The 16,813-nt window shown below is 47.5% G+C and overlaps 1 protein-coding gene across 1 annotated transcript in view; it reads left to right on the top strand.

Annotated features, from left to right (window-relative positions):
- The first annotated feature begins 49 nt into the window (after positions 1–49).
- Positions 50–16,813, top strand: part of PRCP (prolylcarboxypeptidase) — a 49,811-nt gene continuing 33,047 nt past the window's right edge. Inside the window, exon 1 of the mRNA XM_077341361.1 lies at positions 50–249. Within this exon, the coding sequence (XP_077197476.1) occupies positions 94–249 (156 nt within the window). The 5' untranslated portion in view covers positions 50–93. The remainder of the gene's footprint in view (positions 250–16,813) is intronic.

The raw sequence follows: 16,813 nt of genomic DNA, 5'->3' as shown, positions 1-16,813 counted from the left end.
CCCACCCCGTGGTCTGCCCCGCCCCCTTGCCACTGGGGTATAAAAGAGCGAGACGCAGGGCAGCCGGAGGCAGTTTAGGCGAAGTCGGCCGTCATGGCTCTTGCCTTGCATTTCGGGGCTCTGCTCGCGGTGGTCGTCGGGGTCGCAGCCGCTCTGGGTTCCTTCCCTCGCCTCCGCTCTGCGTCGCTCCCGGGCTCCGTCTCGGCTTCGCTCGGCCGCTCGTATCGCACCTGCTATTTCGACCAGAAGGTGAGGGGCGGGGGAGGGAAGAAGGGAGGCGGACGCTGCTGCTGCTGCTGCCGCCGACGCTGCTCCTCAGAGTAGACCCCTCGGGAGAGGCGGCGCCTCCTCTTGCAGAGTCCGGGTCCCCTGGTGGATCTTGCATAGAATCCTAGAGTTGGAAGGGACCTCCTGGGTCATCTAGTCCAACCCCCCTGAACTACCCAGGACATTCACAACCCTCTTGCTCATCCACTGTCACCTGCCATCCCCTTGAGCCTTCCCAGAATCAGCCTCTCCGTCAGATGGCTCTCCAGCCATCTGTTTAAAAAATCTCCAAAGACAGAATCATAGAATCATAGAGTTGGAAGGTACCTCTTGGGTCATCTAGTCCAACCCTTGGGTCATCCAGTCAGATGGCTCTCCAGTCTCTGCTTAAAAGTCTCCAAAGATGGAGAACCCACCACCTCCCGAGGAAGCCTGTTCCACTGAGAAAGCACTTCAATTGTCAGGAACTTATTCCAGAGGTTTAGGCGGAATTTGGAATCATAGAATCATAGAGTTGGAAGGAACCTCATGGGTCATCTAGTCCAACCCCCTGCACTATGCAGGACACTCCCAACCTTAAACTCTTTCCAAAAGAGAAAAATCCCTTGCCCTGAGTGGTTCTTGCAGTCCACCTGTGGAACTCACTGGCCACGGCCTCTTTGCAACCTGTATCCAAATTGTCAATGAGTTTCATCCAGGAGCGGGGACTTCTCTTCAATTCCCTAATGAGATAATTCTGTGCCAAGGCTAAGCTGTACAATTGTGCCGCCTGTCTGTTTGTGGTGGCTGTTCTGTTTTAAAAGGTGAATCCCTAGATAAATTTACGTAACAGGTTCAGGTGGGTCTGGGGGTAGATTCGAATGCAGACCCCTGACATTGCTGGATAAGATTCTAGTGGGTGGCAGGGTTGGTCTGAAGCCGCACAACAAAATTGGAGTCCAGTAGCACCTTCATAGAGTTGGAAGGGACCTCCAGGGTCATCTAGTCCAACTTCCTGCACACAGTGACCCCAGTTTCATGTTCAAGTGATCCTTCCACCAAAAATCTCCAGAAACTAGCCTGGCCTGGAGGAAATTCACCTACCACCCCACAGTGGTGATCAGCAATTCCCCGGGTATACAAGGAAGGGCCACAAGAGACAAAAACTGATACATCCCTTCCTGCCCACCCACTCACCACCTGCCTACATTCATCAAATTGGAGATCTTGGTTGGTCTTAAAGGTCCTATAGGGCTCGAATTTTTGTATTGCTGATTAAGGTTACAGCATTCTTACATAGCTGGTTATTGAGCATGAGATGGATGGATAATGTTCTTAGTTGTCTATAATTATGACAGATTCAGGTGAGTAGCCGTGTGGATCTGAAGCAGTAGAACAAAGTTTGAGTCCAGCGGCACCTTGAAGACCAACGAAGTTTTATTCAAGATATAATCTTTCGCTTATAGGCACACTTCTTCAGATAGATTCAGGGTATGTAGCCCTGTGGGTTGGATGCAACAGAATGAAGTTCGAGTCCAGGGACACCTTTCAAACTGACAAAAAGTTTTACTCAAGATATTGTGTGCCTGCACTCTTTGTCAGATACAATGATGCAATGAAACAGAATATCCTCAACTATTCCAAATAAATGTGTAGGGGGCTAATTGCCAGGAAGGACTGGCCAGACTCAATGCAAAAGTGATTAATGTTGAGATTGTGTGATAATAGTGGAGATTAGGTTAAGGCAGACATCAAGATCTGTGAATCTTGGTCTAGAGAGCCAGCCTGGTGTAGTGGTTAGGAGTGCTGACTTCTAATCGGGCAAGCCGGTGTTGATTCCACACTCCTCCTCTGCATGCAGCCAGCTGGGTGACCTTGGGCTTGCCACAGCACTGATAAAGCTGTTCCGATTGATCAATAATATCGGGGCTCTGTCAGCCTCACCCACCTCACAGGGTGTCTGTTGTGGGGAGAGGAAAGGGAAGGCGATTGTAAGCTGCTTTCAGACTCCTTTGGGTAGAGAAAAGCAGCATATAAGAACCAACTCTTCTTCTTCAGTAATCTCAGGGCTCTCTCAGCCTCCCCTCGCTCACAGGGTGTCTGTTGTGGGGAGAGGAAAGGGAAGGCGTTTGTAAGGTGCTTTGAGGCTCCTTTGGGTAGAGAAAAGCAGCATATAAGAACCAACTCTTCTTCAGTAATCTCAGGGCTCTCTCAGCCTCCCCTTGCTCACAGGGTGTCTGTTGTGGGGAGAGGAAAGGAAGCCGCTTTGAGGCTCCTCTGGGTTGAGAAAAGCAGCATATAAGAACCAACTCTTCTTCTTCTGAATTGCTTTAAATAAGCATACAAGTCCAAGAGTTTAGCAAGCAGCCGTGAAGAGAAGTTTGAGTCAGTGTTGGCCCAGGGTCAGAACACTGGACTCAAAACTTAGGTGACCTTTCTGTGCTTTTGGCATCTCCAGTTGCATCTGTGTAGTCTTTAGGTGGTGCTGAAAGAGCTCTAGCAAATGATGCCTTGTACAGTGTCCTTACAAAATAGGCTCCAGTCCTGGAGTCTCAGCTTGCATGCTCTGATTTTGAGCGACCCAAACCCATCTGGCTGGAAATGGGCATCAGTGCCAAAAGAGCATCTAGAACTTTAGTATCTGATGAAGGGAGCTTCAACTCGCAACTTTGGACATCTTGTCAGTCTTCCTGGACTCAAATCTTGCTGTTATCTAATTGCATCTGTTCTTTTTCTATATTTCTATCTTTATGGGGAAAAAATATAAAAAACATACGCAATAAATAATACATATCAGTACAAAATAAGCATTCTATTAAAAATTGATAATTTAAAACTGTCAACAGTTTCCACGACCATTAATCATTTAACCATAATTGACAGTCCAGTTTTTAAATTCCAGATCGTTGAAGTTGTTTCTGTTGGGCAGGGGGTTGGACTAGATGGCCTGTATGGCCCCTTCCAACTCAGGTGGCTATGCCTGAGTGCTGCCTCCTCCTCCAACTGGCTTGCCTGTCAGTCCAGCGGCCAGCCAATCGCCTTCCGTCCCCCACTCCTGACCACCCCCTCCTCCTTCCACTTCCCTCCGAGGCTCGGAGGCTGCAAATCCCTGCCGCGTGAGAGCTGCCCTTGCCAGTGAGTTCCATAACTGCCTGCAGCCTTTCCAGGTTCTGGGGGGAGGGGGAGGTTGTTTGCGGAGTTCTTCCACCCCGCCCTGCCCTAATCTAGCGCCTGTTGTATTCCTGAATGCAACAGGCTTGGCCCCTAGTGTGTGTGTATAAACAGAAGCATGTACGTTCATTTCCCCCTCTCTCGTATGCATTAATTCAAACACACACACACGTGCACGCACAAAGGAATAAATTGCATGATTTCTTTTTCTTTCCCTTGACAAAGGTCAAACTTTGTAACAATTAATAACTTCATCTGTGATAAAAAGGTTTATTTCATTGGCTCAGTTACCAGCCCCCCCCCCCTCCCAACCGTTCCCGCATTTTTCTGTCTGTGGCTCCCTTCAAATGTTCCAAGACCCCCACTGAGAATAGCTGCTGTAGATGAATTTTTTAAAAGACACCTGCCTATATGTTAGGGGAATCTCTTAAACTGTACTTCTAGAGACTGGTCTAGGGAAAGAAACTAGCGTCAAGGCTTTTCCACGAGCAAAATTGGCAGTTCCATTTAAGAATGAAATTCATTCTGACAACAGCTTGTTCCACAACAAGATGGCAGGTTGCCAGTCCATACATAAACTACAAGTACAACGATATAGGCTAGATATCAGGAAAAAAAATGTTCACAGTCAGAGTAGTTCAGCAGTGGAATAGGCTGCCTAAGGAGGTGGTGAGCTCCCCCTCACTGGCAGTCTTCAAGCAAAGGCTGGATACACACTTTTCTTGGATGCTTTAGGATGCTTTGGGCTGATCCTGCGTTGAGCAGGGGGTTGGACTAGATGGCCTGTATGGCCCCTTTCAACTCTATGATTCTATATATCAGAATCACACAGGGCTGGAAGAGACCATCAAGGGCCATGCAGTCCAGCCTCCCTACCTTCTCAGGGACTTAATAATCACACATCCTTTCAGGTGCTCATCCATTCTCCTAAAAAAGACACCACCGCCCTCTGAGGCAGCATATTCCTTTACCATCAGAAGATGCTGTCTAATATTTAAGTGGAACCTCCTTTCCTGTAATTTGAATCCATATAGGTAGAGGGTGAGGAGTAAATTAGCATACAGTAGAATTAATTTAGCTACCTGCAGGGCGAGCTCTGTGCTTCTTTCGCATGCTGCTCTGTTTAGGATCAGGTTGTTTTTAAAAATTTTTTACCGGAACTGTTTTGTTTCGGGTCTATTGGGCCCAAAATATTTGGGTATTTCTGGAAAATCCCACATCTAAATACCATACCCAGTAGCCCCAAACCAAAAATGCCCATTAAAACAAATTGCTCACCCCATTCAGCATTCTACTAATAAACTAAATTTGTCTAATGCTGTGCCTGACATATCTTTGCACCTCCAAGGTGAAACAACACGTGTTGGCTCACAACTGTGGTTTGCTGCTCTCTGCCAACTATGCAAAGCTGAATCATTTGAGAGCTTTTCTATGCAGGCAATTCAGTGAATGGTTCACAGAGTTACTTAGATAAACGATTAAGGATGGTGGTCTTGTATTATCATGCTCACCTTGCTGAGACAAGGGTCCTTCTATGTCATAGAATGTATTTATTTGCATTAAGGGCCAAGGGACCAAGCCCTATGAAGATGGGTTGAGGGACTTGGGGATGTTCAGCCTGGAGAAAAGGGGGTTGAGAGGGGACATGATAGCCCTCTTTAAGTATTTGAAAGGTTGTCACTTGGAGGAGGGCAGGATGCTGTTTCTGTTGGCTGCAGAGGAGAGGACACGCAGTAATGGGTTTAAACTTCAAGTACAACGATATAGGCTAGAGATCAGGAAAAAAAAATTCACAGTCAGAGCAGTTCAGCAGTGGAATAGGCTGCCTAAGGAGGTGGTGAGCTCCCCCTCAATGGCAGTCTTCAAGCAAAGGTTGGATACACACTTTTCTTGGATGATTTAGGATGCGTTGGGCTGATCCTGTGTTGAGCAGGGGGTTGGACTACATGGCCTGTGTGGCCCCTTCCAACCCTATGATTCTATTAGTTGTCACACTTGTATCCCGCCACTCCCAGCACAGCTTAAAAAAGAGAGCTGGCTGAAGGGAATAATCCAAACTTTAAAAATTCAACCAGTTGGCTGGTACAAACCTGTAATCCTTATGGTAATTTATTTTGTAGATACTGTTTTAATATCTCTCATCTGTCAACATAGGTAAAGGTAAAGGTATCCCCTGTGCAAGCACCAGGTCATGTCTAACCCTTGGGGTGACGCCCTCCAGCGTTTTCATGGCAGACTCAATACGGGGTGGTTTGCCAGTGCCTTCCCCAGTCATGACCGTTTACCCCCCAGCAAGCTGGGTACTCATTTTACCGTCCTCGGAAGGATGGAAGGCTGAGTCAACCTTGAGCCGGCTGCTGGGATCGAACTCCCAGCCTCATGGGCAAAGTTTTCAGACGGCTGCCTTACCACTCTGCGTCACAAGAGGCTCTTCTGTCAACATAAACCAATGCAAACATAAACCAAAACGGGTTCTGGATAAACACAATTTTTTTCCTCTTTTTTCAATGGCCCGTTTTCAAGTTGTTCTCTTCTTCAGTGCTTTGTTTTATCATATGAATAGTCCCTCAGGCTCAAGCTTTCCTGGAGGTTTCTGCTTCTCTACGGTTGTGAACCCCCAGCACAGCTGGGTTGCAGCACCTCATAGAATCCCTCAAGGGTCATCTAGTCCAGCCCATTGCCAAATTCAGGAAGTTAGCAACTACTATGATTTCTGCAGAGCCTCTTGTGGCTCAGGGTGGTAAGGCAGCGACATGCAGTCTGAAGCTCTGCACATGAGGCTGGGAGTTCGATCCCAGCAGCCGGCTCAAGGTCGACTCAGCCTTCCATCCTTCCGAGGTCGGTAAAATGAGTACCCAGCTTGCTGGGGGATAAAGGGTAATGACTGGGGAAGGCACTGGCAAACCACCCCGTATTGAGTCTGCCATGAAAACGCTGGAGGGCGTCACCCCAAGGGTCAGACATGACCCGGTGCTTGCACAGGAGATACCTTTACCTTTACCTTTATGATTTCTGCATCATGTGATATATCATGTGACGCCTTGCTTAATTTCTGTTAGATTTCTAGTTGGTTCTAGTGCCCTAATATCTATTAATCTGTCCGTCGTATGCCCTATCCTTTCCTTTGTGTAAATTTACTCTGTGTAATCTACCTGGAGCCCAGGTGCGAAAGGTAGATTGTAAATGATGTAAATAAAAAAGTTGTTTCTGTAGTGTCTAAGGGTGTGTTGATTACGTGGGGTTTTCCTGTGTTCGAAACCGCATGGTTTCAGATTTCCCGATAACAAAATACTGAGGTGACAACCCACAAGATAATTGCTTCTGATACTGCTGGCGCCCCATTGAGAAGGTACTGGAGCCTCCTAATTAAACCTCTTCTAATTCTCATTCCTCCTCTGATTCAAACCTCCTCCGCTTTCATGGTAATTTCCGTACAGTGGCATCTTAACGGTATCATTACTAACCCAAATGGTCCTGAAAATTGCACCCGTACTCCATAATTTCTAATTTAATTACACAATTCAGGCCGCAGCAAGAACAAAATTGCTTTCTTAAGAACCCGACTCCATTAAGCCGTGAGTTGGTGACTGTCAGGTGCATATAATGAAACTTCAGCCAGTTAAATGCATAGAGTAAAAGAGGCGGAAATACGAACAGCAAAATGTGAAAGGTATAGTTTTAACATGGGCTGCCTGCTTCAGTTTTCTATTGGTAAGGGATGATTTTATAGCTGTCATTGAAACTTCCTTGATGCATGGTGACTTTTAAAACACCTGGTACCCGAGTGTTCTGGTCGATAAAAATCAGCTGCAGAAGTTTGTCCAATTTTTATGTCCATTTACTGTTCCTGCTTGCCCTCTGTCACCTGCAGAATGGCATGGTAGACAGGCGATTCTGTGTACCGTATTTATTTATTTCCTCCAGGATGTGCTGAGAATGGAGATGGGTTATGTAGTGCAAATCAGTGTAGCCAGTAGGATGCAACACCTGGTAAGCAATGTAACAAAATTAGGATTGCAGAAATGTGAAACAAAGCGTGGCATATCGGATGCATGTAGAACAATGTATTGCAGAAGCAGAAAAGAATGTATGACAGTAATACATGTTGAACACAGCATCGTAGTTGACAATCCTGTCCCATGTATAATTTATAACATTTATGTGCTACCTTCTGAATTAAGTAGAGTCATCAAGGAAGTAAACATCAGGTATTAAAACACTTAAACATTAAATTTAATGTTTTTTTTTATTATTATTATTTATTACGGTCATTGACCAGCATCAAAGTATCTACAGACATACATTATTACAGCGTTTTAACAGGACATTTGGCATCAGGGAGTTGACAAAGGCACAAAACATGAATACAGCACTTTGACAGTCAGGTCATTCAGCGTCAACAGTAGCCAAAGATTTCCGCACTCTGCTGGCAGTATAGCAAAACCTTGCCACCATGTAAGAAACAGAATTATCTTTATCTGCAAGCAAGATGTTATTTAGATGATCATCTGTAAGTCCAGGAAACCTTGATAGCAAGTTTAATGTTGCAACACAGCTGACGAAGCCCAAAATGCAGTTAAAGTTAAATAATTCCATTTAAAACATCCAAGCCACACTCGTAACCGTAACTGTGGTTATCCCAGATGAAACAAGTCATTACCTGCTAGTGAAAAACACCAAGCGAGAATCAGAATCACACACAGAACTGGGAGAGACCATCGAAGGCCATCCAGTCCAGCCCCCTCCACCCCCTCCTTCTTAGGGACTTAAAAACATGTTTCCGACAGTGCTCATCCAACACCCTCCGAAAAACTTCAGTCAAGGAGACTTCACCATTCTCCGAGACAGGATATTCCATCTACGAACGTTCTTCAGTGAATCTCCCTGGCGAGGGATTGTCAAAGTTTTGGTGCCATAGCCAAGAAGTCCCTTTCTCAGGTTGCTACACATCCAGCTTCACATGGAAATGCTGTAAAGGGAATCTAGACTCCGTTGAGAGGCTAGATGTCTGGCCTAGTCAGCCAAGGCGGAATGGTGTCACCGCTGAGATAACAGACTGAGAGGGCTCAGCAGAAGAGAGCAGACAGGTACGATTGTGATGGGGGTGGAGGAGTCCTTGGAAGGTAGGTGACATTGGTAGAGGATCTTGCGTTTGCTGGCAGGGGCTCATGGGAATTATAGTCCATGAACATCTGGACCACAGGTTGACTACCCCTTTGCTGGTAGAGACTCGTGAGAATTGTAGTCCATGAACATCTGGACCACAGGTTGACTACCCCTTTGCTGGTAGAGACTCGTGGGAATTGTAGTCCATGAACATCTGGACCACAGGTTGACTACCCCTGCCTTAGGAACCTATTTTATTTAGATTTTTATTATACCGCCCTTCCATATGGCTCTGGGCAGTTTGCATGGAACACTAGGGTAATTACATAGAACATTATAACAAAAATGTCAGTGTAACAATCATAACGTAACGTGTCAACCAGAATGATATTTGAACAGGAACACTGACAAGAGGTCATAGCCAAGTGGAAACTTGAATCTGGAAAGTTTCCTAGGCCTTAGTCTAATTGTTACAACATCCCGGAGTGAAATTGATTGGAACTTGTGCCCGGTGTGCTTCCTTACAATCTTCTGGCATGTGGGTGGCGTGTTGATCGTCTTGACTTGGCTCCTATCACTGGTAGTGCAGAAAGACCTGCCATGTGGCTCCGCCCAAGGCATTTCAGAACTCCACGTTTGGTATGTAGATTTATAATCACTGCGTAAAAACATCAGGGTAGTGTCATCTCCCACATCTAATTAAGGAGTTTCTCAGTCATTACGGTAACTTTACAGTGTTGACTTGCTCCAGTGGCAAGAGAGGCCTGGTTAGAGGTGGGACTTCATGTCCTCCCTGTCTTTTGGCATTAACTTTGAATGCTGAAGCATAGTGTAATGTTTGGGAGAGGTGGCCTCTAACCTCGAGGTTAGGTTTGATTTCCTCCTCCGCCTCCCCATGCAGCCATCTGGGTGACCTTGCACCATCACAGTCCAGGCCTGCCAACTCCACAGGGGGTCATAGAATCATAGAATCGTAGAGTTGGAAGGGGTCACACAGGCCATCTAGTCCAACCCCCTGCTCAACACAGGGTCTGTTGTGGGAAGGCAATTGTAAGCCGCTTTGACACTCCTTCAAGTTGTGAAAAGCAAGGTATAAAAAGAAAAGAGCCGGTGTTTTTAATATCCCGCTTTTCACCACCCGAAGGAGTCCCAGGTAGCTTACAAACACCTTTCTTGGTCTCTCCCCGCAACTGACACCCTGTGAGGTAGGTGGGGCTGAGAGAGCTCTAAGGGAACTGCTCTGCAAGAAGAGCTCCCGAGAGCTGTGACTGGTCCACAGTCACCCAGTTGGCTGCGTGTGGAGGAATGGGGAGTCAAAAAGATTCTCCAGATTAGAGGAGGCTGCTCTTAACCACTCTACCTTCCTGACTCTCAGGTGGACTGTAAATAGAGGCGTAAGCCCAAAGAGGCAGGGCAGCAACATAAATTAGAAAAAAGTGAGAAGAATGCTGACCCATCTCAAAGCAAAACGAGAACCCAAAGTCATGTAATGCCTTATTTTGGTGTGCATTCACCCCTGTGAATGCCTGCATAGAGTGAGTTGCAGAAGTCTAGTCCATGGATCACTGTGGCTAGGGGATCCGGGACCAAGAAGGGCGCTAGTAGTTTGGCTTGGCGTAGATGGTAGAAAGCCAGCCGTGCTACTCTCATGACCTGTGCCTCCATAGAAGGGGAGGCATCAAAGATCATGCCCAGGTTCCTGGCGGAGTGAGCCATTGGATAGCCACACTCCGTCCAGGTTGGGTAAACTCACTTCCTGACTTGGCCCCTTCCTGCCCAGCCACAGGACCTCCACCTTTGAAGGACTGTGCTTCAGGCAACTCTGCTTGAGCCACTGACACTGCTTCCAGACATCTGGCTAAGGCTTCAGGGGGAGAATCAGGACAATCATCCATCAGGAGGAAGAACTTGGTATCATGTGCACACTGATGATATCCCAGCCCAAACATCCACACCAGCTTAGCAAGAGCATGCATAAAGATGTTCACAGAATCACAGAGTTGGAAGGGGCCATACAGGCCATCTAGTCCAACCCCCTGCTCAATGCAGGATCAGCCCGAAGCATCCAAGAAAAGTGTGTATCGAACCTTTGCTTGAAGACTGCCAGTGAGGGGGAGCTCACCACCTCCTTGGGCAGCCTATTCCACTGCTGAACTACTCTGACTGTGAAAATGTTTTCCTGATATCTAGCCTACATGGTTGTACTTGAAGTTTAAACACATTACTGCGTGTCCTCTCCTCTGCAGCCAACGGGAACAGCATCCTGCCTGCCTCCAAATGACAACCTTTCAAATACTTAAAGAGGGCTATCATGTCCCCTCTCAACCTCCTTTTCTCCAGGCTGAACATTCCCAAGTCCCTCAACCTATCTTCATAGGGCTTGGTCCCTTGGCCCCAGATCATCTTTGTCACTCCCATCTGTACCCTTTCAATTTTATCTACGTCCTTCTTGAAGTGAGGCCTCCAGAACTGCACACAGCACTCCAGGTGTGGTCTGACCAGTGCCGTATACAATGGGACTATGACATCTTGTGATTTTGATGTGATGCCCCTGTTGATACAGCCCAATCGTTAAATTCGATTGGTGAGAAGGTCGCTGCATGTTGGCAGCGGAGGTGGTCTGTCAGGGTGTCTAGCGCTGTCTCTACCCCATGACCAAATCGGAAGCCTGACAGGGATGGGTCTAAGACTGTTACTCAACTGGAGTGGTTTAGCAGATACTTCTGCAGTGTCCTGATTTGATTAAGGATGCGGCGAGAGACAAAAGAAACTGGAAGTCGAAACAATAGCCAGGGGGAAAGCCCGGAAGTACTTGTTTGCGTTTTCTCAGTGAAACTTTATTTTTATGCACTGAGCTTGGAGGGTCACGCTGCAGACCCGGCTCTTAAGGATGTGTGGAAATGAAAAGTTTCCTGCTTCACTGGCAGCTTTTTCCGTAGGTGTAACTTAATTATCATTCTTCCCCTTCCGGTTGAGGCTGGACTGGCTGTACCCCTTTATTGCTTTTCCAGTTGACACTAAAGTTGTGTGCTGCTTGCTGTTGATCATTGTTTTGGGGTAGGGGTTGTCAGGGGTTGTGTTAGCATCAGCGTCCTGCTGGGGTGTTTACTGTACTCATTCTTCAAGTTTAGGAGTATAGTTGTTCATAAGATAAAGGTAAAGGTATCCCCTGTGCAAGCACTGAGTCATGTCTGACCCTTGGGGTGACGCCCTCCAGCGTTTTCATGGCAGACTCAATACGGGGTGGTTTGCCAGTGCCTTCCCCAGTCATTACCGTTTACCCCCCAGCAAGCTGGGTCCTTATTTTACCAACCTCGCAAGGATGGAAGGCTGAGTCAACCTTGAGCCGGCTGCCGGGATCGAACTCCCAGCCTCATGGGCAGACAGCTTCAGACAGCATATCGCTGCCTTACCACTCTGAGCCACAAGAGGCTCTATGATTGTTCATAGTTATGTGTTAACTTTGGGTTAGAATCATAGAGTTGGAAGGGGACCTCCTGGGTCATCTAGTCCAACCCCCCACACTATGCAGGGCACTCCCAACCCTATTGCTCATCCACTCTAACCTGCCACCCCCTTGAACCTTCACTAGATGGATGTTGCTAGAAGGATGTTGGGAGGAGAGTAAGCTTCAGCGCCATCTACGTAGCACTGCTCTCGGAGCCCCGGAGTCTGGCGGTTGGGGTTCACACCTGGGTGTTACAAGTGTGTCTGGGAAAATGGGGAGGTTACCATCTGAGGTGGGTTGGCGTGAAGGTGGAGCTGATGAGGAATATATCAATCTGTACAGGTAGTGCGATTTTGCCTTGACAAAGACTGTCATAAACTTAGTTTGTTTCTTTTCAATAAATCGCTTTTGCCAAACATGCACGGCCTGTTTATTTGAGACGTTGACCGGGTAGGTGATAGAGGCAGGCAGACTTTCTCCCCTCTCTTATCCTAGCAGCAGCCTTGTGAGGTCGTTCCAGAGGGGTTAGGCTTGTTATTCTCAGCATTTATAGAATCATAGAATCATCAAGTTGGAAGGGGCCATACAGGCCATCTAGTCCAACCCCCTGCTCAACACAGGATCAGCCCCAAGCATCCTAGAATCATAGAATCATAGAGTTGGAAGGGGCCATACAGGCCATCTAGTCCAACCCCCTGCACAACACAGGATCAGCCCCAAGCATCCTAGAATCATAGAATCATAGAGTTGGAAGGGGCCATACAGGCCATCTAGTCCAACCCCCTGCTCAACGCAGGATCAGCCCAGAGCAACCTAAAGCATCCAAGAAAAGTGTGCATCCAACCTTTGCTTGAAGACTGCCAGTGAGGGGGAGCTCACCACCTCCTTAGGCAGCCTATTCCACTGCTGAACTACTCTGACTGTGAAAAAGTTTTTCCACAATTTTTTCCACAAAAATTCCACAATTAAGAAGGATAAGATCACTGAAACTGTGTTATTTAGAAACCACTGTTAGATTATTGTTGTATTTGACGATGTTAAACGTTAGGCAGTTCTATGTATAATCCGGTGATGTTATGTGTAAACCGCCCTGAGCCATATGGAAGGGTGATATAGAAATCAAATAAATAAATAAAACAAATACAATTTTATAGATCTACTTCCTTCGCTATGGTTTGCCCTGGAATTAAATCCAGGCAAACGGTGACCGTATAGGCTAAGCTTGTTAGTGCTTTTTGTTCCTTATATCGATTTATTTTGCTTATGCTAATGTGTATGGACCGGTAATATCCAGTGTATCTGAAGAAGTGAGCGTGCATGGGAGAATTTGCACCGGGGATAAAACTTTGTAGCCCCCCTACTCTAACATTGTTCTGCAGCAGAACAGTTAGTACGTGATGCGGAAGACCACTCTTGAAGCCCCTGGAAAGCAGCTGCCGGTCTGAGCAGACAATGCTGACCCACAATAGACCATGGCCTGATTCAGTACAAGGCAGCTTCACATGTGTTCTTTCCAGAATAACCACTTGCCTGGGGTGGGGGGTGGGGGACATAAGCATCCCTCCCAGCCCAGGAAGAAATTAAGGCCAATAGAAGAAGAGTTGGTTCTTATATGCCGCTTTTCCCTACCCGAAGGAGGCTCAAAGCGGCTTACAATTGCCTTCCTTTTCCTCTCCCCACAACCGACACCCTGTGAGAAAGGTGAGGCTGAGAGAGCCCTGATATTACTGAAGAAGAGTTTGTTCTTATATGCCGCTTTTCCCTACCCGAAGGAGGCTCAAAGCGGCTTACAGTCGCCTTCCCATTCCCACAATATGCTAGTTAGCTTGAGAACTTGCATCACCACGCTGCCCTTCGCAACTCAAGGGAATTTTTACAGCAGTGGAATGAGCAAAGGAATATGTTTGGCTAGAAAGCCAGTGAGCTTGGCCCCACCCCTCGGACGTGGGCTGACCCTCGGGATGTTGACGCTGCATTCCGTGGGGCAGGTCCAGCCCAGCTACTGGTGGATGCCCTTGGAATTCCTTGGTCGGGTGGGGAGCCCTGCCTTGATCTTCCCCACAACTGCCACCTCTCCGTTCTGATGACAGATGTTACCTCATTGTTAACAAGCAACGGAGAGCCAGCTTGGTGTAGTGGTTAGGAGCATGGGCTTCTAATCTGGCAAGGAGGGTTTGATTGCCCGCTTCTCCTCCACATGCAGCCAGCTGGGTGACCTTGGGCTCAAAACAGCACTGAGGAAGCTGTTCTGATGGAGCAGTGATACTTCACAGGGTGTCTGTTGTGGGGAGAGGAATCTAAGCTGCTTTGAGACTCCTTCAGGTAGAGAAAAGCGGCATATAAGAACCAGTTCTTCTTCCTCTTCCGAGGGACTGACCAGAACAAATGCGGTGATATTAATTCAAAAGAAATGTCATGTAAACATCCGGAAGAAGTTCCTGACAGTTAGAGTGGTTCCTCAGTGGAACAGGCTTCCTCAGGAGGTGGTGGGTTCTCCATTTTTGGAGATTTTTAAACAGAGGCTGGAGAGCCGTCTGACGGAGAGGCTGATTCTGTGATGGCAAAGGGGTGGCAGGTGACAGTGGACGAGCGAGAGGATTGTGAGTGTCCTGCATAGTTCAGGGGGTTGGACTAGATGACCCATGAGGTCCCTTCCAACTCTATTCTATGAACTGCTTGGTCATAACCAGGCAACAGTGTGCAGCTGAAAACTTTCCAAAACGATGCAGTGTTCTTCAGCGGGAAGTTTCCCAACTCCCATGCAAGAATCGACCCTGTCTAGCTATAGGCACCAGGGGCGCTTGTCTTCCATATCATGTTAGATGGTCTAAATTTAGGCTACAAAAGACAGACGAGCCTCAGTTCTTGTAAATGGTGAACTGGCCTTCTCTGCTAACTGTACGTTTGGCTGATATTTACATTTCCCTTGGAATCCACATCATCATCAGATAGAGGAGCCTTTTCCAGCCTTTTGTCTGCGGAGAGAACTCTGAAATATTTTTCACGCTTTGGGAAATCCCAGAGTAGTGACGTGCCCTTTGAGAAATGGGGGGCGGAAGTTAGATGCGGGAGCCATGAACCATTCTTCAGGCTTCAGAAACCTCCAGGAGTGGAGCGATGGTGCAGAATACAGTTGAGAAGCATAGCTGTGGACTCACCCACCTGAGACCCCCTCCCCACCCTCTACCAGCCCACCACTGGCCATCGGAGGTGGGGTGTGTGCAGGTCGACATGACCATATGTGGTCATATCACCCAATTAATGTCAAGCAAATTTTAAAGTATATTGATGTTAACTCCGTATTCGGGAAACCCATCCAGGGCTGTCAAGAAACCCCAGGGTTTAACAAAACCCTGGTTGAGAAAGCCCAGTTTGCAGGAGGGTTTAGCGAAGATGAGCGTATTCTTTGCATTCGCAGTGTTTGCCCGGGAAAGTCCCTACAAGCAGGCTTGTCTTCCGAGAAGCTGTTTGTTCGCAAGGAACTCGTGAGCCAAGGGTGCAGCCTGGGACCAGGAAGAGCTTACTCAGCACAGTTTGTGCACCACCCTGTCAGCACCTCTTTGCATTTAAGAGTTCGATGTGCCTGGCTAGTTCAAAGGTCAGAACCACATGCTTCTTCAGGAGGGCAGAACAAGCAAGCCTCAAATGCCCCCAAATGCAGACAGTCTGTAAGGTAAACAAAGAGCACCGTTCAGAGGCTGCTGCTAACACTGCGGAATAAATGTTACGATAGAAAAATAATAGAAAAAGATTACAAAAATTCAAGAAAATGGGAGGGAGAGTGAATCAGGAAGTTTCATAAAGGTTCTGCCCCCGTAAGGCACTCCACTCTGCAGGTATGCATCTGCTGGTGGTCCCGGAGCCCCGGGACATTCACCTAGCCTGGACCAGGGCCAGGGAATGAGCTCCCGGAAGAGCTAAGGGCCCTGCCGGAGTTATCAGCTTTCTGTAGGGCCTGTAAGACGGAGATCCTCTGCCAGGTGTATGGTTGAGGATTGGTTTAAGTCCTGGCACTATCATCAGGAGATCCCCTAGAACTGGTGAGATCACGACCCTCACTCCTAAGGAAAGAGATCCGGACAGCGAGCTGGACAGGGGGAAGTTAACTCAAATGAATAGCCATCTTTTAATGGGTTGGGGATTTTAAGGGTTATGTGTTTTTATTATTTTATTGTAAATCACTGTGAGTCTTTGAGAGCAGCGGTATATAAATCAAAGAATAAATAAATAGTGGACTCTAGGCCAGGTTATTGGCATCTTTTCTCTGTTGGTTTCCTTTATCCCATGATTCCCTCAAAGCGTCCCAGGTGTCCCAGCTTGTCTCCCCTCCTTGATTTTATCATTGCTGTACTCAAGCGTCATGCCGGAGGAAGGAAATGAGCACTGGTGTCAACAGAAGAAGGAAGAAGAATTGTTTTTTATACCTGGCTAGTTGGTTTGTCTAAGGCAGCCTTCTTTGACCTTTTGACCACGACAGAGCTCCTGAAATAATTTTTTGGGAGGAGCCCCGGAAGTGATGACAGTGGGCCACGCCCCCTGCCCCGCCCCCTGCCCCGCCCCCTCCATTTGCTCCCTCTCCCTGCCTTTACTACTTCTATGGCGGCACGACCTCCTGCAGGCCAGAAAGAGTAGGAGATGAGAAGACAGCCTGATCACCCCCATACCATGACACATCAGAGCCCCTGTGGATCCCAGGGGTTGGCGGACCCCCGGTTGGGAATCCTTGGCTGAAGGCCATGCTGGTTCTGTGTGTCACAATACACATTTGTACGGCATGACAAAACTAGGGGAGTGTCTCACTCGGATATGGGAGAACCGGGTCTGAATCTTCCCGCTGCCCTG

Source organism: Paroedura picta, chromosome 6 (genome assembly GCF_049243985.1).
Source record: "Paroedura picta isolate Pp20150507F chromosome 6, Ppicta_v3.0, whole genome shotgun sequence".
NCBI classification, from domain to species: Eukaryota; Metazoa; Chordata; class Lepidosauria; order Squamata; family Gekkonidae; genus Paroedura; species Paroedura picta.
This window is presented reverse-complemented; position numbering and strand designations above follow the sequence as displayed.